General features: G+C 34.5%; 2 protein-coding genes across 4 annotated transcripts; both read right to left on the bottom strand.

Moving 5' to 3' along the window:
• Positions 1-40: 40 nt before the first annotated feature.
• LOC133682024 (ABC transporter B family member 21-like) lies at positions 41-6,957 on the bottom strand. Of its 2 annotated transcripts, none has more exons than XM_062105261.1 (13): positions 6,789-6,957; positions 5,514-5,917; positions 5,307-5,361; positions 5,028-5,203; positions 4,709-4,930; positions 4,392-4,630; positions 3,783-4,308; positions 3,388-3,661; positions 2,064-2,944; positions 1,599-1,865; positions 1,250-1,513; positions 851-1,144; positions 41-633 (listed from the first exon to the last, which is right to left on the bottom strand). In XM_062105261.1, the coding sequence occupies exons 2-13, from the start codon at positions 5,841-5,843 to the stop codon at positions 277-279; spliced, it is 3,885 nt and encodes a 1,294-aa protein (XP_061961245.1). In that variant the 5' UTR covers positions 5,844-5,917; positions 6,789-6,957; the 3' UTR covers positions 41-276. The 2 variants fall into 2 exon arrangements, with proteins under 2 accessions (XP_061961245.1, XP_061961246.1); XM_062105262.1 differs by having other exon boundaries at positions 5,514-5,912.
• Positions 6,958-20,233: 13,276 nt separating this feature from the next.
• Positions 20,234-26,932, bottom strand: LOC133682199 (ABC transporter B family member 4-like). Of its 2 annotated transcripts, XM_062105485.1 has the most exons (13): positions 26,843-26,930; positions 25,600-25,998; positions 25,393-25,447; positions 25,114-25,289; positions 24,795-25,016; positions 24,478-24,716; positions 23,887-24,394; positions 23,493-23,766; positions 22,181-23,061; positions 21,718-21,984; positions 21,369-21,632; positions 20,970-21,263; positions 20,234-20,738 (listed from the first exon to the last, which is right to left on the bottom strand). In XM_062105485.1, the coding sequence occupies exons 2-13, from the start codon at positions 25,927-25,929 to the stop codon at positions 20,382-20,384; spliced, it is 3,867 nt and encodes a 1,288-aa protein (XP_061961469.1). In that variant the 5' UTR covers positions 25,930-25,998; positions 26,843-26,930; the 3' UTR covers positions 20,234-20,381. The 2 variants fall into 2 exon arrangements, with proteins under 2 accessions (XP_061961469.1, XP_061961470.1); XM_062105486.1 differs by lacking the exons at positions 20,234-20,738; positions 20,970-21,263 and having other exon boundaries at positions 21,419-21,559; positions 26,843-26,932.
• Positions 26,933-27,201: the final 269 nt, after the last annotated feature.

The raw sequence follows: 27,201 nt of genomic DNA, 5'->3' as shown, positions 1-27,201 counted from the left end.
CTTATAGAAGCTTTGATACCATGATAAGGTTTATTAAAACTTGTCTGGTGGTGCAGTTCTCATTTATAAAGTTTCTTTAGCAATATTACAACAAGGTAATTAATATATAGAGTTAACGTATCCTTCTATAATCAAGGAATTGCCTAGAATCATGGGATTGAGTTTTGTTAACAAATACAACATGAATTGAGGAGAATCTTGGGGATCCTGCTATATGCGTAATAAAGATGACAGCCCTTCATAAATAATGGGTGCTAGAAAAATTGCAGGGGTGAATCAAGAAGTTGAGGCACTCATGTGAAGAGCTACTAAGGAGGCATAAAAGCCATCTTTGATGTGGATCAAAGTCTCATGCTTTCCTTTCTCTACAATAATTCCATTTTTCACCACGGCAATAACATCTGCATTCTTGATTGTCGATAACCGATGGGCGACAACCACTGTAGTCCTACTCACCATTACTCTGTCCAGTGCATCTTGAACCACTCTTTCAGATTCAGCATCTAGCGCACTGGTAGCCTCATCCAATAGAAGTATTTTGGGACTTTTGACCATAGCGCGAGCAATAGCCACCCTTTGTTTCTGCCCCCCTGACAATTGGGTTCCTCGCTCCCCGACAACAGTATCGTACCCCTGCATTTTGCATGGTCGAAACAAGCATCTTAGCAAAATATTCAATCTGATAACAACAACCTAAAGATAGTGCATGAATTTATCTTTGATTCTTATCAGTCAAAAGGCCTATTGGAAGTTATATCATAGCTGCTTGCTTGAGCAAATTAAGTTACTACTTGTACCTGCAGAAGATGATATCAATGGAAACAATTACTGATATAATGTTAATTCTAACCTGTTGTAAACCACTAATGAACTTGTGTGCATTGGCCAGCTCCGATGCTGCTAGAATTTCTGCTTCCGTTGCATTCCCTTCCTTTCCATATGCAATGTTGGCACGGATTGTTTCATTAAAGAGAACAGGTTCTTGGCTCACAAGCCCCATCTGCTGCCTCAACCACTTAAGTTGGAGACTCTGAATGTCAATTCCATCAAGAGTTATATGGCCTGAATCGGGATCATAAAATCTTTGCAATAATGAGATCACCGTTGATTTCCCACTTCCACTTTCTCCAACCAGGGCAACAGTCTAAAAGAACGCATTTTAAATGATATGAGTTCCCTACTTTCAGAATTCCATTGTTCTTAAAACTATATGCTTGAAAGGATTTGATTTAAAGCATGAATAATTGACCTTGCCAGAATGAATAGCCAAGCTCAGGTCTCGGAAAATTTCAATGTCCGGCCTGCTTGGATACTTGAAGCTTATATGACGAAGTTCAATTTCTCCTTTCACATTGTCTAATGTCGTTCCCGACTCATCACTTGGATCAATCTTCGACTTTCGGTCTATAATAGCAAATATGGAAGCAACTGCTCCCTTGCCTTTTGAGGAATCAGGAGCAAAGGAGCTTGATTGAGAAATTCCAATTGCTGCCATGGTTAAAGCAAAGAAAACCTACGAGTAGACACATAATTTAGTATTATTAAAATGTCTTTAAAGATCTCATCGAAAAATTTATACACAAGGAAGATATACCCACTCGAAAAACTTCCGCGAAAGTTGTTTTCCCATGCTGGACAAGTTGAGCTCCCACATAGAAAGTAGTTGCGTAGACAGAATACAGTAAAAAGAAAGAGACTCCAAATCCTGTTCCACTGAGCATCCCTTGCCTTATTCCTGTCCTCATAGGGCCTTCACATTTCCTTCTGTATAATTGCATCACCTTCTCTTCAGCACAGAAAGAGGCAACAGTTCTTATGCTGCCAACAGCATCATTTGCAACTTGACTTGCTTCCTCGTACATTTTCTACAACCATTTAGAGCAGGGAATGTGATTTTTTTTTTGGGCACATTTGATGATTAATTTAAAATAGAAAAGGCAGCAAATGGTGATTTCTGAGAAAGGCTCCGTGGAACATGAATTAAACTTCTTTTACATGTTAAAACTCATATTCTTTTGCTCGCTGCTGTAATAAAACACTAGGTCATGAATCAAAGAGTATACCTTTGCATCTGCACTGAATCCTTTCATGAACTTTACTTGTACAAATCCATTGAGTCCTATTAAAGGAACGAGTACAAGGATTACCAATGCCAATTGCCAGGATGCAGCAAAGGCAATGACCAAACCCGCAACAGCTGATGCGATGTTCTGAACCAACTGGGAAAGAGAATCTCCGACCAGAGCACGCACTGTTGCTGCATCTGCTGACAGCCTAGCACCAATTGCTCCGCTTGAGTGCTCAGGCTCGTCGAACCAACCGACCTCCATGTGAACCACCTTCTCAAAACACATAGATCGGATCCTTTGGATTAATTTGCAACCGGCCACCGAAAATAAGTATGTTTGTGATGGATACACCACAAATGATGCCAGGCCAAGCGTCATAAACATTAGTGCCCAGAACTTGGAATCCTTTCTCAATTCATCAGGTGGTTCAAAAAATGTTTTAATTACGCTGGAAAGTAGTATACTGTAAATCGGAAATATGACCCCATTGAGAATTGCAGCTATAGATCCAGCAATCAGCACTGGAACCTCTGGCTTGTTGAGATACGCAAGGCGGCTGATCGGGACATCTGGAGTTTGTTGTTTCTGTGGAGAAACTTCTAATTCCGATGTGGGATTATTCGGGACATTGAATCCAGAAGGCAAACCAAATGACAGTGACAACGAGTGGCGACTGCTATGTCCTACACCAGATGATCCCCGACTTATGGACCGTTTCAGTGAGATTCTTTGACTTGACTGTCTTAAGGACTCTTCAGAAATAGATGACTCCTTGGGGTATTCTGTTTCTTGTTTGGACTCTTTGTTAACTTCTTGTAAGCGTATAAGTTGAGAATAAGCTCCTTCAGGATCCTTGAGGAGTTCTGAATGTGAACCTGATAAATCAATGAAATGGATATTTCACATTATGTATGAAAATCCAGAAAGGTCCCTTGACCCCTCTTATCCAGAAGACTTAAACAAGTTCAGGAATTAATCAGAAAATTACCCTAACTAAGATTGCAGAATGCAGAAATGATTTGGCTGCAGAAAATGAGTTCGTGAATCATGATGGTGCAGCATAGAATATATATCTGCTATATGCCTATGTGAAACTAGGTAAATAAGTAGGAGGTTTAATAAAATATTAAATAAAATGTATAATGTGTATAAAAATCCTTAAAATGACTGAAAATATCGAATATTTTGGATCCTGGATCTATAGAGAATATGTGGCAGTGCAGAGAGCAGAAAGTTTACAGCAAAGGAATTTCTCAGCAGGATCGCGAGATATTTTTATGTTTCTTCATATGATAATCATGCATGCTTAATTATATACCTTTCTCAACCATCTTCCCACGGTAAATAACTGCAATCACATCAGCATTTCTCACAGTGCTCAAACGGTGGGCAACAATTACAGTCGTTCGATTGACCATAATCCGGTCTAATGCCTCCTGTACTATCCTTTCCGATTCTGCATCAAGTGCGCTTGTAGCTTCATCCAAAAGTAAAACCCGTGGATCTTTCAGAATGGCTCTTGCTATGGCAATTCTCTGTTTCTGTCCCCCAGACAGCTGAGTTCCATGTTCACCAACCATGGTGTCTATTCCCTGGATACAAAAGTTGAAACCAAATTAGATAAAAAAACTGAGGCGATCTGAACCTCCTCCTTTCCAAAAAATTAAAAAATGACACCACTAGAAATTTGTGAAGAGGGAACCAGTTTAAAACCTGAGGTAGTTTATCGATGAATTTAGCAGCATTGGCAAGTTCAGCTGCAGCTCTTATCTCTTCAGTAGTTGCACCATCTTTTCCATATGCAATGTTATCCTTAATGCTGGATGCAAACAACACAGGTTCTTGGCTGACAAGACCAATTTTCTCCCGAATCCACTTGAGCTGAAACTCTTTGAGGTTAGTGCCATCTATGAGAACTTCACCAGCTTGTGGATCATAAAATCTCTCTATCAGACTGATCACCGTTGACTTTCCGCTTCCACTTTGTCCAACCAATGCGGTAGTTGTTCCGCTAGGGATGAAAAGAGAGAATCCAGAAAATATCTGCTCATCTGGTCTGGCTGGATAAGTGAAATACACATCCCTCAACTCTACATCTCCACTGATGTCATCCAATATCTTTCCCCTTGTATCGGAAGAATCTATCTCTGGCTTTCTATTTATAGTCTCAAACATCTTGTAAGCTGCAGCTTGACCAGCTGCAAACGCACTCATGCAGGGAGATGCTTGCCCTAGGGACCTGAACCATTCATATGATTAAACCATAAAATTAAACAAAGAAAGAATTTTTTAAAGTGGATATTGCTTCATAATGGAACTCACATAGAGCCGGTTAAAACAGCAAAAATCACACTAAGCACATCACCCCCATTGTATCCTTTTTCCAAAATCATCTTTCCACCAAACCATACTGCCAAAGCATAGCTGCAGAACACAAGTAGCATAACGATGCCAAGACCTAATCCAGCAGTAAAGCCTTCTTGAACACCAGAGTTATACGCAGTAGCAAGAAACTTCTTGTAATTACTTATGGCTTGCTTCTCCCCGGTAAATGATGCAACCTGGATACAAGTTAAACAATTAACATTCTATAGTGAATTTGTATCCAGGCATATCTTGTTCTTTATATGTACACGTACTGTTCTAATTGAACCAATAGTCTGTTCTACTACAGTCGCTGCTTTAGCGTAAGCAGTTTGGCCACGAGATGCCATCCTAGCTATTATGATGGCCAGTCCTGCACCAGCAATCACAACCAGGGGAATGGAGGATAACATGACAAGAGTAAGCAGCCACCCTTTAACAAATGCAACGATGAAGCCTCCAATGAATGTTGATACCAGCTGTATAAATTTCCCAACCTGCACGAACATTACGGGTTATTTAGCCAGAAAAAATATTGGCAATATGGATAAAATTCACTGTGTTTTTTTCCATCTGATAAGAACAGTGTTGTACCTTTTCACCCATAGCATCTTGTATAAGAACAGTGTCACCAGACATTCTACCAACAACCTCTCCAGTGTTTGTTTCCTTATCAAAAAAGGCAACGTCTTGCTTCAGTATGGTTTTCAAATATGTACCCCTTATCCGAGCAGCTTGTCTCTCTCCCGTGACCATCCAGCAAGCCACCTCTGACAAACAACAAGAACAGGTTTATAAATCCACAATGCTTGATGCATTAAACAAGTCCTTTGTAACTGTAAGGTAGCATTGTTGAGTTAATAATGTACTTACGAAGAAATGCTGCTACAGCAGAACCAATCCCCAAGTAGACAAAATTGAGAGACACCTAAGAAGAGTTCGTAGCATATCTATATCAGAAACTGAGTTCCAAAAATTCAATTGTACATCTTCCAGAGCAGAAAGAAAGGTGCATAATGTTACTTATCCTTGAAAGCATTTTTTTCGATTGAAACAGGCATATATGTTGATTATGTTTACCTTAGTAACTAAATCCACAACATCTTTGTTATTCTGGTTTTGTCCAAAAGAATTAAGCATATCACCAAACAGTATTGACATAATCTGAAAGGATGCTCCATTTCCAACAGCACCAATCGTCCCAAGGATCATCAACAAAATATCTGTAGAATCCGCAAATGAAAAGAGCTTGAGAAAGGGAACGGTTTTAGTTTCCTCATCTCCTTTACTCTTCACTGTCTCTTGTTGGTCCCCCCTTCCACCAGAACTCTTCTCCTCCACCTCCAGGCTTTTTGATGGGCTCGCGTCATCCATACTCTTATCACCATTTCTGCCGTTCTCGACAGCCATCGCTCGAACCTCAAGATACTAATCTAATCCTCAATTTGCTCTCAGAATATGCAGAGACTTGTATTGCGGCTGCACTAGAGCGCAAAAAAAATCAGCAACTTTTAATGGAGGTCATTTGAATACAACCAAAGATTAAAATAATAATAATAATAATAATAAAGGATCAGAAAATGGGAGACATTCGTTTTTAGTTAGTGTGTGATTTTGTCAGGTAGTTTTTGTGATTATAATTTTAAAAAAATAAATTTAAAAAAGTATGATTTGTTGTGGTGGTTGTATTTAAATAAATTTAAATACATGTTTGATAAAAATTATAACTGAAGTTTTTGTGTAGTAAAAAATATATATAAAATGTTTGATGAAAGTATAATTAGAGTTGCTTTTCAAAATATTTTTTACTTGAAAATATATTAAAATTATTTTTTTTTATTTTTAAAAAATTATTTTTAATATCAGCGTATTAAAATGATCTAAAAACAACAAAAATATATTAATTTGAAGAAAAAAATAAAAAAAATTAAATTTTTTTAAAAAACATTTTTAAACCGTAAAAATAAACAAGATTTTAAAAAATTCAATAAAAAAACCATAGAAAAATTGCTGCATACTTAATTTTTTAATAATTCTGCAATACAAAACACAATTTCACTTATTACTAAATACATTGCTGTATTTGTTTTACAGCAAACCCAGCAAGTAAGATGAAGTAGTGAACCAAACTCAGCCTTATTCAGCTGTTCAAGGGGGGGGAAAAATGGCACCTAGATTGACCACACCTATTAGTTCGATCTTGAAGTGATAAATCGAAGTACTCTTCAAGTAAGATGAAGGAGAGACGGGAGATATATATATATATATATATTAAACAGAAAACAAGATTCCAGTCCATTTTTAATTAAGGAAAAAACACGCACACAGAGCGAGGGAGGGAGGGAATTTACTTACAGAAGAAGAAACGGAATATGGGAGTAGTTGATGAACTTGAAATAAGAAACGAGTCCAAAGACAGAGATATGAAGTAGTACGATGTAATGCTAGTTCTGTGGCTGCTCTCTGAGCTGTTGGATTTGGGGTACCATTTATTAATTCAAGGGCTTATAATAGGGAGCCGTACTGCTTCCTTTAGCTTCAAGCGCACGCATCGTTTGAATGGTATTCCTGTTACCTCGTCAACTAGTTAAAGAATATGTTTGGTAGTGTTGGTTTTTTATTTAAAAATATATTAAATTAATTTTTTTATTTTTTAAAAATTATTTTTAATATTAACTATCAAAATGATATGAAAACATTAAAAAAATATTAATTTGAAACAAATAAAAAATAAAAAAAATTAAATTTTAAATTTTTTCAAAAACACTTTTAAAATGCAAAAACAAACCGAAGCAAAATCCTTAATGTTGTTTTTTCATAGACCCCAAATGCTATACGGCATCGGCAAGCAACGAATCTATAATACTGTGTGATTGTAATGTAATATTTTTATAGTATTTTTTATTTGAAAATATATTAAAATAATATTTATTTTATTTTTTAAAATTTACTTTTGATATTAATATATTAAAATGATTTAAAACTACTAAATAAAAATTAATTTTAAAAAAAATTAAATTTTAATAAAAAAACATGTTCATCTTCAATACTAAACGGACACTAAGATTTTTAATATTATGATTATAAACCGTGACATTAATTAATTGTAGCGGTAAATCGTGACTTTTTAAAAAATATCATTTTATCAAAAAGCATTTCTGATATTATTTTATTTTTTTTTCTATTCTAATAATTACCCAATTACCTAATTCTTTTTATTTATTTTTCTTAATTTTTTACATGAAAAGGTGTGCTGTTTTGTTAAATTATTAAACTTATTTAAATATGAGTTTCAAAGATTAAATGTAAAAATAAAAAAATAAAATAAACCTTTTTAGTTTCTTCTTCTTGAATGAGACCAATTTCTTTGGTGGCCTCGATTCAACTTAACTCTTGTTTGATATTGCATTTTAAACAAGAATTATGAAAATTTTAATTTTTTAATTTTAAATTATTTTTATTCTTTTGAATTATTTTAATGTTGTGATATTAAAAATAATTTTTTAAAAATAAAAAAAAATATTATTTTAATATATTTTAAAAAAAATTAAAAACCAAACACTATCTCACTCAGAAACCCAATTGACTGCAAGCGAGTTGTACCTATGACGTTGACAAAAAGATAATAATTCAGTTCAACCATTTATTTAATTATTCAAATAGACGTATTTCAATTTTGAATTTTCTCACATGTGGGATTTTCTTAAAGCAGAATCTTTAATTACACACGTGCCCAAGAAAGAGACGAGCTTTTCACCTCTTTTCAAAAGGAGTTTGGATTTTTTCTGCCCTTTATCTTGCGTGGTCAAGAAGAAAAGGTTTCCTTTTGCCAACTAGTACATGCAGTGAATCCAAATATTCCACTACTCTTGTCGATGTTTATTTTTGCAATGAAAAAAATTAGTTTTTAATTTTTTAAAAAATTAATTTTTAATTTTATTAAATTATCTTGATGTATTAATGTAAAAAATAAAAAATATATATTATTTTAATATATTTCTATCTAAAAAACACGTAAAAAACAACCGTTATCATAATATCGAATACTATCTCGATGATATTTACATTAAAATGTGCATGATATGATATTGTGTTGTAGAGTGTTTTTTAATTAAGAATATATTAAAATATTTTTTTAGTTTTAGCATCAACAAATTAAAATTATTTAAAAATACTGGAAAAAGATCTTAAAAGAAAAAACAAATTATAACATAAAAACAAACACTTGTTATATTTTATGGATAAACTGCGATGATGGAGACCATCATATGAACAGGTTTCTATTGAGTTTGAGTACGGTTTTGAAGCAAGTTCATATATATTTTTTTTTAGGGCTATCTTGCATGGTTGAATATCCTTTTTAGACTTTTCTTCGTCTACTTTTTTTTTTCCCTAATCAATTCTTAACTCATAAGGCTATTGTAACAAAAAAAAAAAACGAATCTCTTTATTAATAATTTCACATGGCAGGTACAATTCTCTAGCATTGTGTTTTATGCTTTCTATCTGACCGCAAGAGTAGTGAGCCTTAGTTATGAAATATGATGATTAATTTAAAATTAATAAAATTTTAATGAATAAAATTAAAAAAAAAAACTAAAAAGCATTTAATAGAAAATGATGCATGAAAAAAAAATGGAAAATAGAATTAAAAAAACAAATTAAGAAAAAGAAAAAAAATCATCTCCTTTACTATTCATATGAACAGTGAGAGAGGCGGGGGGTAACTCTAGTTTATTTAGGGTGTTTTAGTATTGTGGTAGTTGTTGTGGTTGTGGTTTAAAAAAAATTGTTTTTATAAAAAGTACTTTTAGTTGAGGTTGGTTTAGATAAATATTGTTTGGTTAAAACTGTGGTTGAAATTGAGATTGAACAAAAAGTAGTTTAATGTATTTGGTTAAAGAATGTTTTTCAAATTGAGGTTATAAAATAACTAAAAAAGACATATTAATATCGATGGTTTTTAATTGAAATATTATAGATTTAACTACTGCTATTACATTATGAAATAAACAATACTTTATATAAAGTATTTTTTATTGTTGCATTAAACTATGTGCAATTTCATCACGTACGAAATCTATCTGATAAGAACTATAGTTTCCATGGTTTCCTGAGTGTGCAACAACATCAAGTAAAATATCATCAGGAACAAAATTGGGTTGCGATCAAATTCTGCAAATGCTACGTCATCATATGATCTTCTTCAAATGTAATTATGTAGTGCTATTGAATCGTGTTAAACATTAGTTTTTTTGAATAAAACACAATATCTGAGAATTTTTTTTGGATTTTTTATTTTACTGGGTCACGCCCGATCCAATGCATTTAGGCGTGGATCAAACCTTGTTCAATGCATTTAGGTTGAGGCCAGACCCGGTTTGACCCATAAACAATAGAGCTGCTCTCCAATATTCACTTTGCAGAACAGTGGAGAGCAGCTAAATACGGTAGAAGAAGAAGAAGAAGGAGAAGGGGAAGGGGAAGAGCTGGCGGCCATGGGCGTTAACGGCAATGGTGAGGGAGCTACTCTCCATTTTTATTCAACGTGAACAGTGGAAACATGGAAGTGCAAAAGAAGAAGGAGAAGGAGAAGGGGAAGAGCTGGCGGCCCTGGGCGTGTAGGGCGGTCGTGAGGGAGCTGCTCTCCACTGTTCACGTTGCAGAACAGTGGAGACAGGGAAGTGCAGAAGAAGAAGAAGAAGAAGAAGAAGAAGAAAGGGAAGAGTCGGCTACGCTGGCGGTGGAAATGACGGAGGTCGGTGGTGAACTGACGGTCCAATGCTCTCCATTGTTCATTGTTCACTGTTAACTTTTTTTTTGCATTGTTTCTGCTCTTTTTCTTGTGCGCCTCTGGTTACTGTGTTGTAACATAGTTTACAACAAAGCAGCTTGAAGTTGCTTCAGCAAATCTTGTAGTTTAACCGCAGATTATAATGGAGCCCACAAACTTTAAACTGTGTTTATACCATAACCAAACATATATAAAATAGCGTTTTTCTGTAAACGCAGCTGCAGCCGCAACCACAGCGCCAAACACTATCTATTAAAATTATTTTTTTATTCAATAAAACAATAATGAAAATAGACACACATTTGAAATTGACTGCATTAAATAAAAAAAATATTATGTAAAACTACATATATTAGAAATATTATCTAAAAATAAATTTTTAAAAATATAAATCATTTATATAAAACATGAAAAAATTATATATGAATCAAAATGATATCTTCAAAACTTAAATACGTATAAAATATTTAAAAAAATATATATAAAAAAGGCTAAATAAGAAAAAAAATCATAAAGAAGAGGCATTAATTGAAATACAAATAAATTTATTATTTAAAAAAATACATATCAAAAGAAGGTATAAATTAAAATAGAAACTAAAATTATAATAAGAAAAGGACAACTATAGTCTAGGTGCTACAAATGCATTTTAAAAAAATAAGAAATCTAAAGGAAGCGATTTATAGAGCCCTGGTTGGTTTTAATAAGTTTTTTTTTTTTAATTAGATGAAAAAAATAAGCAACAATATTTCAATCTGTAGCCGTATAAAATAATAAAAGTGAAATATTTTGCTTCCATTAACGTGATCCCTACACTCTTACGTATTAACCAGCACTGAGCTCCAGCACGCAACTGTTATTAAAATGATTAAACAAATAATATTTAACCTGGTTCATATATCTCAAATATTGATTTAGTTGTTTTGATAATAATCAGTGAAGGCCATCTACACAAATATTGGCCTCCCCCTGTTCAAATGGGAAACACAGAGCAGCCCCCAGTTTCTTTCTTTTAGAGCATCTCCAATGTAAGATGTGGATTTGAGCTTTTTTTAAAATAGAGTTGTGTCATTTTTAAAAGTACACGTATTGTTGTTATAAAACATTGACTAAATTGGAGAAATAATGTTGCAATCATATTGATAGCACCAAGAAATTATTTTGCCACAGATCTTGTACTCAGGAGGAGCTCCTGACTAGTTGAGCTCAGCCACCAGGAGCAGACCTTTTTCAATGTTCTATTGTATGGTCATGCGTGTGTTCGTGCTTGATGGTTATATATTAAGAAAATGAAGAGAGGGTCATGGATGGTCATGATGAAGCGACAGAGCCAAGTAGTAAAATGATAATTCGACATGGAACCCATTTTCTGGATTGAGGAGGGATATGTTGCTAGCCTTTTTGGCTATTGGTTACATGCAAAGGGAAATCCAACGCTGACAAACCCACTACCTGAGGCCATGAGTTTGGGAAAGAGAAGGGGCATAGTGAAATATACAGCAAGTGCCTCTTTCATTGTAGCAAAAGCCATTGAAAGTCATGAATGGCATCAATCGTGCTGGGCATATCCTTCATTCACTATCCAGAAATTAGAAAGCAAAAGCCATTGAAAGTCATGAATGGCATCAATCGTGCTGGGCATATCCTTCATTCACCATCCAGAAATTAGAAAGCAAAAGCGGACAGAAGCGGAATATTAACAATCATACCGAACGCAATGAAGTCATATGATATTTTATTACCTTATCAAGCCTTGTTATGATTCTTCTTTGTGAGTGGGACTCTGAGTAGTGGGGGCGGTTCGAGATGTTTAATGGCTTTGGGTACGTCGGACAATAACTACAGGTGAAGAATGACTCAATATTCCAAATTCAGAATAAGTGGATACATCCATGGCAATGATCCGATTTCCTTATTCATAGTGACGGAAAAAGTAGAATATTCATCTTGGAAAAGAAATTACTCCTACTTTAAGAATATCCACTTTAAGAAAGGGATGATCCAAGACATGGTTGATTTCTTTATTCATATTAATGGCTTCCAGCTCAAATGCTATTAACACCTCCTGTCAACCCCTATGCGTAGAGTAGAATAAAGTGGGAAATGATACTCTATGCTAGCTAAAATTATTTTTCCAGTTAGATAAAAAAATAAGCATGATTAATATTGAAATCGAGAGAATCTGTGTGAAGATTATATTTTCACTTTTTAATTTCCGAGTTTGTGAAGAATTATTTTAATCTAATAATTTAAATTATCAGGTGAGGTTCTAAAATATAATTTATATTATTTTCTAACACGTCATCTAAAATGAAAGATTTTTGGACTTGAAACTTAGACAGACTAATATTATCTTGTATTTAATTTTTATCAAATAAATAAGAATGGTAAAATTCGAACTCATGAACCGTTTGATTATCAAAAACTCTGATATTATATTAAAAAATTATTTCAATTTAATAATTTAAATTATTCAATAATATTTTAAAATATAATTTATATTATTTTTTAATAGAAGATGATGATAAGAGATAAGTTTTATTGAGAGGATAGATAGCTGCACAATCACAAGGTTCTTGTGCTGGGAAAGTTGCCTCTCCTGCAAACTTTTGATGTTTAGCACCAAGTTTACAATTAGATGAGGTTGGCGGTTCGCTGGTGAGAGGGAACTTTCCAACATTCAATGACAATGAAATATTAAAAAAATAATATTATTTGTCATCCTATTTATATATATTAAAAAAAAATGGTTGGCGCCTCTATGCATTTTGTTTTGTCAAAAATTATTTTTGATCATTTTAGTTTTGAAATTATATGATTAAATCCAAAGTTTTATTTTTATTTCATTTGAGTTTTAAAGCTTCAAAGAAAAGATAGAGTTATTAGATTACAACGAACAAGAAAAAGTTAAAAACACTCATTTTTTTGCTATGAAACTTATAGTAGAGTTTCATTTAAATCTTATGTTTCATTTTTCTTTTCAAAAAAACATTAGATCGACCTTAATTTTTTTTTAATTCATGTTGATATTTTATTTTTTTAATCAATTAAATGGTGATTTAATATCAAAAATTTGGTTTTTTGATATTTTTATGATTTTTTTTAAATGTTTTAAACTGAAAAAATAGATTAAAATAAAGTTTTTACTCTTAGAGAGTTGTTGCTGGATTTTTCAGCCACCAATGATGGCTGTAATTTGTGACAGTAGATAATACATCACCTCTTTTTTCTTTAAAAAACAAAACTAGGTGGGGGAAAACTTTATATATATATATATATATATATATATATATATATATATATATATATATATATATATATATATATATATATTACAAAGAAGTTGCAGTTCAATCGATATTAGCATCCCTTCTTTCTCTAAATTCTAGAATTTGATTTTTTTTCATAAAAAAGAAAAGAAAAGAAAAACATAAGCAAAAAAGAAAAAAAAGAGAGTATATTTTTTTTTCAAACTTAAACCCTGTTTGTTTGCTGGAAAATAATTTTTTTTTGGAAAGTGAATTATGGAAAAGTGAATTATTTTCTGATATTTGGTAGTGTAATGGAAAATAAATTGGAAAACACTTTCTAGTGTTTGGTTATGTCATGGAAAATGAACTGAAAAATAACTTATTAATATTTTATTTTTTTCAAGTTTATTAAAATAATAAGGAACAGATCATACAAATTAAAAAGTTGAATGGAAATAAAATTATATATATATATATATATATATATAATTTTAAATAAAATTATAATATGGAAATAAAATTAAATATATATATATATATATATAATTTTATAAATTATCTCAAATAAAATAAATAACAATCAAAATAATAGAAATCAAATCTAACAAATAAAAAAATTGAAAGATGAAGAAATTAAAATAATAATTATTATTATTTTATAAATTATTTCAAATAAAATAAATAATAATTAAAATAATAGAGATCAAATCTAACAAATAAAAAAACTGAAAGATGAAGAAATAAAAATAAAAATAATTATCATTTCATAAATTATTTCAAATAAAATAAATAACAATTAAAAGAATGAGGATCAAATTTGATAGATAAAAAATTTCAATTAAAAAATTATAAGGAAAAAGCAAATAACAATTATAAAAATGAGGACCAAAGTTAATATAAAAATCAAATTCTAAGGGATGAAATTGAAAAAAAAATATTCAAAACAAAATATATATAACAATCAAAAGTTTGAAGACCAAATTTGATATAATCAGCAAATAATATGACATTTCTAAATTTTTCACAACTTCCAGAAAGTATTTTCCGCTCAAAATAAGGCTCCATTTGTTTGTTGAAAAGTAGTTTCTTTTTGAAAAGTGAATTCCGAGAAAGTGAATTATTTTCCGATGTTTGTTAGTGTAATGAAAAATAAGTTGGAAAACACTTTTCAGTATTTGGTTATGTCATGAAAAATGAGCTAAAAAATAACTTATTAATGTTTTATTTTTTTCAAGTTTATTAAAATAATGAGGAACAAATCTTACAAATTAAAAAGTTGAATGAGAATGAAATTGAAAAAAAATAATTTCATAAATTATCTCAAATAAAATAAATAATAATAAAAATAATATAGATCAAATCTAACAAATAAAAAAAATTAAAAGATGAAGAAATTAAAATAATAATAATTATCATTTTATAAATTATTTCACATAAAATAAATAATAATCAAAATAATAGAAATCAAATCTAACAAATAAAAAAACTGAAATATGAAGAAATAAAAATAAAAATAATTATCATTTCATAAATTATTTTAAATAAAATAAGTAACAATCAAAACAATGAGAACCAAATTTGATAGATAAAAAATTTAAATTAAAAAATAATAAGGGAAAAGTAAATAACAATTATAAAAATGAGGACCAAAATTAATATAAAAATCAAATTCTAAGGGATGATATTGAAAAAAAATATTCAAAACAAAATATATATAGCAATCAAAAGTTTGAGGACCAAATTTGATATAATCAGCAAATAATATAATATTTCTAAATTTTTTACAACTTTCAGAAAGTGTTTTCCATCCAAAATAAAAGGAAAACACTTTCCTGGAAACCAAGCCAAATTTTTCTTTAACTGGAAAGTGTTTTTCATGGATCAACTTTTCTAATAACAAATAAATATAGAAAAATTTTAAAAATAATTTCTAAAAAATCACTTTCCGTTCGTTAGAGGCCTTAACATGATTGTTTTACAAGCATGATATAGTAAGTAGTCGATTAACTGTAGCATTATATAATGATTATTTTTTTTGCATTTTTAACTTATTTTATTTATTTGAACAATCAGAAATATTACTTGATAAAATTATACTTCAATTAACTAATTTTTAATATCTTAAGAACATAATTCTATATTATAAAAAAATTTATACGAGTGTTATACTCAAAGTTCAAACTCAAAATTGAAAAAGGAAACACACTTTTTTTCTTGATCAACAAGCCAAACGGTGATTTTCAGAGGCTCGTCATAGTTCCTCTATTGCAAAAAATATTAAGTTTCAATCCATTGATAAACGTTTGGGCTGATCCGTATTTTATTCAAGGTTGCGCCCAAAGCCCATATAGAAACCATACCTGTTCAAGGCTTGGACCATTACTTCTATCATTTTTTTAAAAAAAGATGCTTAAATTTCATCGATCCTCCTTTATTTCATAGTTAAAAAAAACATTCAAATTCAGAGTAAAACGATTTATTGTTTTATTTTGTCAAATTTGCATTTGCAGGAATTCAAATAACTTTCATCATTTGATCGATGAATGGTTGGCGATGGACCTCTTCGACACACCATGTCATCAAACAGATGCCTTTCTTCGGCAATGGCAGTGATCCAACAATGCCAACAGGAATAATGCTAGACCCTTGAATTGGAACAATGTGAACTGGAGGACCCCATCCATAATCCACCTGATTGAATCCTAATCTGCCCCATTCTGATATAAACAGTGTGGTGTAGATTAGCGGTGGTGCAAACGGGTCCTCTCCATTTTTCATATAGTCACCCTTCATATACTTGGAGAATTCTACTGGTAGGTTACCTTTTGCTTCTTGTATTAGCTTTATCACCTCAACATTTGATGCCTGTGCTAGTGTCTCACTTGAAGTTGTGACTGTCACTGGGAAGAAACAGTTGCCATAGAATCCTTTAGGCAACGGAGGTTCCAAGAGCTGACGACAGTTTGCAAAGAAAACAATCTTGACCTCAGTATTTTGCTCGAAGTTTACAGCTAGAGTCCGGAATTTCCAAAATGTGGCCGCGGCGGCTTCAAATTTGGAGCACATTTGACTAGTTGAATCATGAAATTCTGTCTTGACCTTTTTAATTTGATCAAGAGAAATGTCTATGTTGGCATGCTGTAGCCTGTAATTGGGCATTGTTGGTGGTAGTATTGGCAAAGTATTCATCTTTTCTTGCTGGGGTGGGAGCGGACAAAAGTCTCTACACCACACTGGTGTAGTGCTTGGATGCTCAAGGCCTCTAGCATTCTCCCCAACAGTGTTGAGGAATTGCGCAGCACCAAGGCCATCACAGATAGCGTGGCAGAATATGAGTCCAATCACAAAACCCCCACATTTAAATTGGGTAACCTGAAAAGGAAAAATTAGATAAACAATGGATGCTTTAATTAGCATTCATGTGTTCTAATTCCCAAAATAAGCTAATTAGCTGTGTTAATTGATAATCAATTACTACAACAGTGGAACCTTTTCTGTTGTTCACGCTTGTATACCAGAAATTGCAGTGTTATTCCGTAAAAGAAACAAGAAAACTTGATGTTTACAAAATTTCGTCAGTGTTTGAAACAAGAAGATTGATAAGGTTTATTAAAACCACCGTGTGGTGGTGCAGTTCTCATTTATAGAGTTTCTTTAGCAATATTACAACAAGGTAATTAATATACAGAGTTAACGTATCCTTCTATATATAGCTACTGTCTATAATCAAGGAATTGCCTAGAATCATGGGATTGAGTTTTGTTAAAAGATACAACATGATTTGAGGAGAATCTTGGGGATCCTGCTATATGCGTAATACCCCCCGCAAGCCTAGTATCTCAAAATCAGAGATGCGAAGCTTGGAACGGAAAAAAAATAAATGCAGGGTGGCTAAGGCTTTTGGTGAAAATGTTGGCAATTTGTAAGTGAGTGGGAACATAACGAATGGTGAGAGATCCGGAGGTCACCAGCTCTCTCACAAAATGATAATCTAAATCAATATGCGTAGAATGCTTATGGGAGACTGGGTTGACAACAAGAAAAATGGAGCTTTGATTATCACAGAGCAGGACCGGAGGAGATGGAGAAGAGACATGAAGGTCCTGAAAAAGATGTCGTAGCCACTTAACCTCTGTGGCAGTATGAGCCAATGCTTGATATTCAGATTCACAGCTGGACCGAGAAACCGTTGGTTTCTTCTTAGAACTCCAGGACACTAGAGCACCACCAAAATAAATGGCATAGCCAGAAACTGAGCGACGGGTATCTGGACATCCAGCCTAATTAGCATCCGAATAAGCAATGAGTTCTTTAGAAGAAGATGGAGTGAAGGATACGCCGAAGCGAAGAGTCCCCTTAACATAACGTAGTATCCATTTAACAGCCTGAAAATGAAGAATAGATGGCTTGTGCATGAACTGACTGACAGCACTTACAGCGTGAGCAATATCGGGACGAGTAATTGTAAGATATTGAAGAGCCCAGACAAGCGACTGGTAAAGAGATAGATCATCAAAATCAGGGCCAACCATGGAAAGATGTTGGGCAGCTACCATGGGAGTGCCCACCGGTTTGGAGTCAACCAACTGTGCACGCTGTAGAATCTCATAGGCATACTTGGCTTGGTTAAGAAAGAGACCAGTAGATGTGCGATGAGCCTCCAAGCCCAATAAATAATTCAAAGAGCCAAGGTCCTTGGTGGAGAATTCATGAGTTAGCTTGCCAATAAAGGAATGAAGGAGTGTTGAGTTGCTGCCAGTCATGACAATATCATCAACATTCAGTAAAATGTATATTAAGTCATCACCTTTGGAGAGCACAAATAAAGATGGGTCTACAGAACTATAAGTGAAGCCAATGGCTAAGAGAAAGGAGCTGAAATGATGAAACCATGCGCGGAGAGCTTGCTTGAGGCCATAAAGAGCACGACGAAGCCGACAGACATGTGTAGGATGTTTAGAATCAACATAATCGGATGGCTGATCCATGTAAACTTCTTCTTGCAAAAGTCCATTAAGAAAGGTATTATTGACGTCAAGTTGCTGGAGAGGACAATTATTTAAGACTGTCAGGGACAAAACAACTCTAACAGTGGAAGCTTTGACAATAGGGCTAAATGTATTTGTCACGACCCGATTCCCGGATCCATGACCGACACATAGGCAAGGTTCCCCTGCAAGGTTCCATACCTATGCGAACCCAAACTTACACACAAACTTATCCTAACTCAATCAGAGTTCAACGCAGCATTAATAACAAAATCAACTTCATAATATAATTGAATTGTCTTAATACAAGAGTTTATAAAAGTTTAGAGTTTTGGAGCACTGACTAGACATAAAGGAAAGGTACAAAGTACAACAAAAAAATAGGTTCTGAAGGTCCAACAAAATGACTTGCTATCAAGCTATAAGCCTGAAAAGGATAAATAATGAGATGGTGAGTTCAACAACTCAGTGAATAGATAACGTTCAATATACACATACGAGGTAATACAACAATGAGAAATATATATACAAGTATGGCTCTAGGTTCTTATAGAAAGGTTTCTCAAATAGGCCATAACAAGAAGATCAAATGGTAAAGTTCATCAGAAAATCAAAATGCAATGAGCATGAGGCTCCGTACTGTGGGATGATCAGTCCACAGAGATTGGTGACTCCCCCGACCAACTAGGGTTCAGATACGATGTGCACAAAGACTAACACTACCCTGTTAGCATGGGTATTTCCTGCCTTTTCCTATGTCTTTATATTCAAAACATTACAGTATCGGTGAAGTCAATGCCCGGTTGCTGCGTGTAGCCCTTTGCGATAAGACAAGCCTTAAGACGATCCACAGTACCATCAGATAGGTATTTGATGCGGAAAACCCATTTGGAGCCTATAACATTTTGGTTGGGTGATCTAGGTACTAGATCCCAGGCGTGATTGTGATGAAGGGCCTGAATTTCTGCATCCATAGCAGCAATCCAGCCGGGATGTTTAGCAACGGACTTGAAGCCTTTGGGCTCGCGCATGGTGAGAAGAGAATGGAACAAGCTGGAGTGAGGAACTGTGCACACATAGGAGCGATGAGAAGGTTTGAAAATGCCTGATTTGAAACTAGTCTGCATCGGATGAGTGACACTCTGGGAAGGATAGCTGGGGGCTATAGGAGAGGATGCATCAGGGATAGGATCTTGGTCAGCAAACATAAAAGGTGAGGCAGACAAAGACTCATGCATCGAAGGAATAGTGGAGTCAATAGCAGGAGCCTGTAAACCTGAAAGAGGCACAACACTAACAGATGGGTCAATTAAGCAAGATCCACATGCACGTGGTATAGGATTGGGTTGTATTGGTGGGTCAGCAACTGAAATGGAAGCAGGTTCAAGGAATGCACTAACAGGGGAGTTAGGCAGGGACTGAGAGCAAGAGGTTTAATAGAGCCATCAACATATCCAAGAAGATGTTGGCACTACAGTAATGGCAGCACTTGGCTACGCCAGAGGAGGAAGTTGGAAGAAGATAACTTGATGGTCAAGAGACGAACCATTGTGTTGAAAGACAGAGTGGAGGACGGAGTTTCAAAGGCTATTTGGATCGAGAGAGGAGAATTCTTAGAGAAGCTCTGATACCATTATAAGGTTTATTAAAACCACCGTGTCTTTGTCCGGTGGTGTAGTTCTCATTTATAGAGTTTCTTTTGCAATATTACAACAAGGTAATTAATATTCAGAGTTAATATATCCTTCTATATATAACTACTGTCTATAATCAAAGAATTGCCTAGAATCATGGGATTGAGTTTTGTTAACAAATACAACATGATTTGAGGAGAATCTTGGGGATCCTGCTATATGCGTAATAAAGATGACAACCCTTCATAAATAATGGGTGCTAGAAAAATTGCAGGGGTGAATCAAGAAGTTGAGGCACTCATGTGAAGAGCTACTAAGGAGGCATAAAAGCCATCTTTGATGTGGATCAAAGTCCCATGCTTTCCTTTCTCTACAATAATTCCATTTTTCACCACGGCAATAACATCTGCATTCTTGATTGTCGATAACCGATGGGCGACAACCACTGTAGTCCTACTCACCATTACTCTGTTGAGTGCATCTTGAACCACTCTTTCAGATTCAGCATCTAGCGCACTGGTAGCCTCATCCAATAGAAGTATTTTGGGACTTTTGACCATAGCGCGAGCAATAGCCACCCTTTGTTTCTGCCCCCCTGACAATTGGGTTCCTCGCTCCCCGACAACAGTATCGTACCCCTGCATTTTGCATGGTCGTCAGTCAACAAAATTACACAAGCATCTTAGCAAAATATTCAATCTGATAACAACAACCTAAAGATAGTGCATGAATTATCTTTGATTCTTATCAGTCAAAAGGCCTATTGGAAGTTATATCACAGCTGCTTGCTTGAGCAAATTAAGTTACTACTTGTACCTGCAGAAGATGATATCAATGGAAACAATTACTGATATAATGTTAATTCTAACCTGTTGTAAACCACTAATGAACTTGTGTGCATTGGCCAGCTCCGATGCTGCTAGAATTTCTGCTTCCGTTGCATTCCCTTCCTTTCCATATGCAATGTTGGCACGGATTGTTTCATTAAAGAGAACAGGTTCTTGGCTCACAAGCCCCATCTGCTGCCTCAACCACTTAAGTTGGAGACTCTGAATGTCAATTCCATCAAGAGTTATATGGCCTGAATCGGGATCATAAAATCTTTGCAATAATGAGATCACCGTTGATTTCCCACTTCCACTTTCTCCAACCAGGGCAACAGTCTAAAAGAAGGCATTTTAAATGATATGAGTTCCCTACTTTCAGAATTCCATTGTTCTTAAAACTATATGCTTGAAAGGATTTGATTTAAAGCATGAATAATTGACCTTGCCAGAATGAATAGCCAAGCTCAGGTCTCGGAAAATTTCAATGTCCGGCCTGCTTGGATACTTGAAGCTTATATGACGAAGTTCAATTTCTCCTTTCACATTGTCTAATGTCGTTCCCGGCTCATCACTTGGATCAATCTTCGACTCTCGGTCTATAATAGCAAATATGGAAGCAACTGCTCCCTTGGCTTTTGAGGAATCAGGAGCAAAGGAGCTTGATTGAGAAATTCCAATTGCTGCCATGGTTAAAGCAAAGAAAACCTACGAGGAGACACATAATTTAGTATTATTAAAATGTCTATAAAGATCTCATCGAAAAATTTATACACAAGGAAGATATACCCACTCGAAAAACTTCCGCGAAAGTTGTTTTCCCATGCTGGACAAGTTGAGCTCCCACATAGAAAGTAGTTGCGTAGACAGAATACAGTAAAAAGAAAGAGACTCCAAATCCTGTTCCACTGAGCATCCCTTGCCTTATTCCTGTCCTCATAGGGCCTTCACATTTCCTTCTGTATAATTGCATCACCTTCTCTTCAGCACAGAAAGAGGCAACAGTTCTTATGCTGCCAACAGCGTCATTCGCAACTTGACTTGCTTCCTCGTACATTTTCTACAACCATTTAGAGCAGGGAAAGTGATTATTTTTTTTGGCACATTTGATGATTAATTTAAAATAGAAAAGGCAGCAAATGGTGATTTCTAAGAAAGGCTCCGTGGAACATGAATTAAACTCCTTTTAAATGTCAACTCATATTCTTTTGCTCGCTGCTGTAATAAAACACTAGGTCATGAATTAAAGAGTATACCTTTGCATCTGCACTGAATCCTTTCATGAACTTTACTTGTACAAATCCATTGAGTCCTATTAAAGGAACGAGTACAAGGATTACCAATGCCAATTGCCAGGATGCAGCAAAGGCAATGACCAAACCCGCAACAGCTGATGCGATGTTCTGAACCAACTGGGAAAGAGAATCTCCGACCAGAGCACGCACTGTTGCTGCATCTGCTGACAGCCTAGCACCAATTGCTCCGCTTGAGTGCTCAGGCTCGTCGAACCAACCGACCTCCATGTGAACCACCTTCTCAAAACACATAGATCGGATCCTTTGGATTAATTTGCTACCGGCCACCGAAAATAAGTATGTTTGTGATGGATACACCACAAATGATGCCAGGCCAAGCGTCATAAACATTAGTGCCCAGAACTTGGAATCCTTTCTCAATTCATCAGGTGGTTCAAAAAATGTTTTAATTACGCTGGAAAGTAGTATACTGTAAATCGGAAATATGACCCCACTGAGAATTGCAGCTATAGATCCAGCAATCAGCACTGGAACCTCTGGCTTGTTGAGATACGCAAGGCGGCTGATCGGGACATCTGGAGTTTGTTGTTTCTGTGGAGAAACTTCTAATTCCGATGTGGGATTATCCGGGACATTGAATCCAGTGGGCAAACCAAATGACAGTGACAACGAGTGGCGACTGCTATGTCCTACACCAGATGATCCTCGACTTATGGACCGCTTCAGTGAGATTCTTTGACTTGACTGTCTTAAGGACTCTTCAGAAATAGATGACTCCTTGGGGTCTTCTGTTTCTTGTTTGGACTCTTTGTTAACTTCTTGTAAGCGTATAAGCTGAGAATAAGCTCCTTCAGGATCCTTGAGGAGTTCTGAATGTGAACCTGATCAATCAATGAAATGGATATTTCACATAATGTATGAAAATCCAGAAAGTTCCCTTGACCCCTCTTATCCAGAAGACTTAAACAAGTTCAGGAATTAATCAGAAAATTACCCTAACTAAGATTGCAGAATGCAGAAATGATTTGGCTGCAGAAAATGAGTTCGTGAATCATGATGGTGCAGCATAGAATATATATCTGCTATATGCCTATGTGAAACTAGGTAAATAAGGAGGATGTATGATAAAATGTATGATGTGTATAAAAATCCTTAAAATGACTGAAAATATCAAATATTTTGGATCCTGGATCTATAGAGAATATGTGGCAGTGCAGAGACCAGAAAGTTTACAGCAACGGAATTTCTCAGCAGGATCGCGAGATATTTTTATGTTTCTTCATATGATAATCATGCATGCTTAATTATATACCTTTCTCAACCATCTTCCCACGGTAAATAACTGCAATCATATCAGCATTTCTCACAGTGCTCAAACGGTGGGCAACAATTACAGTTGTTCGATTGACCATAATGCGGTCTAATGCCTCCTGTACTATCCTTTCTGATTCTGCATCAAGTGCGCTTGTAGCTTCATCCAAAAGTAAAATCCGTGGATCTTTCAGAATGGCTCTTGCTATGGCAATTCTCTGTTTCTGTCCCCCAGACAGCTGAGTTCCATGTTCACCAACCATGGTGTCTATTCCCTGGATACAAAAGTTGAAACCAAATTAGATAAAAAACTGAGGCCATCTGAACCTCCTCCTCTCCAAAAAATAAAAAAATGACGCCACTAGAAATTTGTGAAGAGGGAACCAGTTTAAAACCTGAGGTAGTTTATCGATGAATTTAGCAGCATTGGCAAGTTCTGCTGCAGCTCTTATATCTTCAGTAGTTGCACCATCTTTTCCATATGCAATGTTATCCTTAATGCTGGATGCAAACAACACAGGTTCTTGGCTGACAAGACCAATTTTCTCCCGAATCCACTTGAGCTGAAACTCTTTGAGAACTTCACCAGCTTGTGGATCATAAAATCTCTCTATCAGACTGATCACCGTTGACTTTCCGCTTCCACTTTGTCCAACCAATGCGGTAGTTGTTCCGCTAGGGATGAAAAGAGAGAATCCAGAAAATATCTGCTCATCTGGTCTGGCTGGATAAGTGAAATACACATCCCTCAACTCTACATCTCCACTGATGTCATCCAATATCTTTCCCCTTGTATCGGAAGAATCTATCTCTGGCTTTCTATTTATAGTCTCAGACATCTTGTAAGCTGCAGCTTGACCAGCTGCAAACGCACTCATGCAGGGAGATGCTTGCCCTAGGGACCTGAACCATTCATATGATTAAACCATAAAATTAAACAAACATAGAATTTTTTAAAGTGGATATTGCTTCATAATGGAACTCACATAGAGCCGGTTAAAACAGCAAAAATCACACTAAGCACATCACCCCCATTGTATCCTTTTTCCAAAATCATCTTTCCACCAAACCATACTGCCAAAGCATAGCTGCAGAACACAAGTAGCATAACGATGCCAAGACCTAATCCAGCAGTAAAGCCTTCTTGAACACCAGAGTTATACGCAGTAGCAAGAAACTTCTTGTAATTACTTATGGCTTGCTTCTCCCCGGTAAATGATGCAACCTGGATACAAGTTAAACAATTAACATTCTATAGTGAATTTGTATCCAGGCATATCTTGTTCTTTATATGTACACGTACTGTTCTAATTGAACCAATAGTCTGTTCTACTACAGTCGCTGCTTTAGCGTAAGCAGTTTGGCCACGAGATGCCATCCTAGCTATTATGATGGCCAGTCCTGCACCAGCAATCACAACCAGGGGAATGGAGGATAACATGACAAGAGTAAGCAGCCACCCTTTAACAAATGCAACGATGAAGCCTCCAATGAATGTTGATACCAGCTGTATAAATTTCCCAACCTGCACGAACATTACGGGTTATTTAGCCAGAAAAAATATTGGCAATATGGATAAAATTCACTGTGTTTTTTTCCATCTGATAAGAACAGTGTTGTACCTTTTCACCCATAGCATCTTGTATAAGAACAGTGTCACCAGACATTCTACCAACAACCTCTCCAGTGTTTGTTTCCTTATCAAAAAAGGCAACGTCTTGCTTCAGTATGGTTTTCAAATATGTACCCCTTATCCGAGCAGCTTGTCTCTCTCCCGTGACCATCCAGCAAGCCACCTCTGACAAACAACAAGAACAGGTTTATAAATCCACAATGCTTGATGCATTAAACAAGTCCTTTGTAACTGTAAGGTAGCATTGTTGAGTTAATAATGTACTTACGAAGAAATGCTGCTACAGCAGAACCAATCCCCAAGTAGACAAAATTGAGAGACACCTAAGAAGAGTTCGTAGCATATCTATATCAGAAACTGAGTTCCAAAAATTCAATTGTACATCTTCCAGAGCAGAAAGAAAGGTGCATAATGTTACTTATCCTTGAAAGCATTTTTTTCGATTGAAACAGGCATATATGTTGATTATGTTTACCTTAGTAACTAAATCCACAACATCTTTGTTATTCTGGTTTTGTCCAAAAGAATTAAGCATATCACCAAACAGTATTGACATAATCTGAAAGGATGCTCCATTTCCAACAGCACCAATCGTCCCAAGGATCATCAACAAAATATCTGTAGAATCCGCAAATGAAAAGAGCTTGAGAAAGGGAACGGTTTTAGTTTCCTCATCTCCTTTACTCTTCACTGTCTCTTGTTGGTCCCCCCTTCCACCAGAACTCTTCTCCTCCACCTCCAGGCTTTTTGATGGGCTCGCGTCATCCATACTCTTATCACCATTTCTGCCGTTCTCGACAGCCATCGCTCGAACCTCAAGATACTAATCTAATCCTCAATTTGCTCTCAGAATATGCAGAGACTTGTATTGCGGCTGCACTAGAGCGCAAAAAAAATCAGCAACTTTTAATGGAGGTCATTTGAATACAACCAAAGATTAAAATAATAATAATAATAATAATAATAATAATAATAATAAAGGATCAGAAAATGGGAGACATTGGTTTTTAGTTAGTGTGTGATTTTTTTGAGGTAGTTTTTGTGATTATGATTTTAAAAAAATAAGTTTAAAAAAATATGGTTAGTTGGTGGCAGTTATATTTAAATATATATTTAGTAAAATTATAATTGAAGTTTACGTGTAACAAAAAATATATATAAAATATTTGGTAAAAGTATGATTAGAATTGCTTTTCAAAGTGTTTTTTAAATGAAAATATATTAAAATAATATTTTTTTATTTTAAAAAAATTAATTTTGATATTAACTTATCAAAATATTTGAAAAGATAAAAAATATATCAATTTAAAGAAATAAAAAAATATAAAAATTTTAACCTTTTTTAAAAACACTTTTAAAACACAAAAATAAACAAGATTTTACAATATTTAATTAAAAAAACTGATTTATACTGCATTTCATACTTAATTTTTTAATAAATCCGCAATACAAAACACAATTTCACTTATTACTAAATACATTGCTGTATTTGTTTCACAGCAAACGCAGCAGCAGTTAGTTGATCTTGAAGTGATAAATCGAAGTAGTCGTCAAGTACGATGAAGGAGAGACGGTATATATATATATATATATATATATATATATATATATATATATATATATATATATATATATTAAACAGAAAACAAGATTCCAGTCCATTTTTAATCAAGGAAAAAACACGCACACAGAGCGAGGGAGGGAGGGAATTTACTTACAGAAGAAGAAACGGAATATGGGAGTAGTTGATGAACTTGAAATAAGAAACGAGTCCAAAGACAGAGATATGAAGTGGTATGATGTAATGCTAGTTCTGTGGCTGCTCTCTGAGCTGTTGGATTTGGGTTACCATTTATTAATCCAAGGGCTTATATAATAGGGAGCAGTGCTGCTTCCTTCAGCTTCAAGCGCACGCATCGTTTGAATTATATCAATCCCTGTTACCTCGTCTACTAGTTAAACAATATTTTTGGTAGTGTGGTTGTATTTATATTTTAAATTATTTTTTATTTAAAAATATATTAAAATTAGATTTTTTAAAAAAAATTATTTTTAATATTAGTGCATCAAAATGATA

Source organism: Populus nigra, chromosome 2 (assembly GCF_951802175.1).
Source record: "Populus nigra chromosome 2, ddPopNigr1.1, whole genome shotgun sequence".
In the NCBI taxonomy this organism is placed as follows: Eukaryota; Viridiplantae; Streptophyta; class Magnoliopsida; order Malpighiales; family Salicaceae; genus Populus; species Populus nigra.
Note: the sequence above shows the minus strand (reverse complement) of the source record. Positions and strands in the feature narration are given on the sequence as shown.

Coding starts and splice junctions, on each gene's coding strand:
- LOC133682024 (XM_062105261.1), bottom strand. CDS start 5,843: ATGGCTGTCGAGAACGGCAGAAATGGTGATAAGAGTATGGATGACGCG. Junction 2,945..3,387: donor TGGGAAGATGGTTGAGAAAG/GTATATAATTAA, acceptor TTGATTTATCAG/GTTCACATTCAGAACTCCTC. Junction 1,145..1,249: donor TGGCTATTCATTCTGGCAAG/GTCAATTATTCA, acceptor GCGTTCTTTTAG/ACTGTTGCCCTGGTTGGAGA.
- LOC133682199 (XM_062105485.1), bottom strand. CDS start 25,929: ATGGCTGTCGAGAACGGCAGAAATGGTGATAAGAGTATGGATGACGCG. Junction 25,290..25,392: donor TGCTGTAGCAGCATTTCTTC/GTAAGTACATTA, acceptor GTTGTTTGTCAG/AGGTGGCTTGCTGGATGGTC. Junction 25,017..25,113: donor AAGATGCTATGGGTGAAAAG/GTACAACACTGT, acceptor ATGTTCGTGCAG/GTTGGGAAATTTATACAGCT.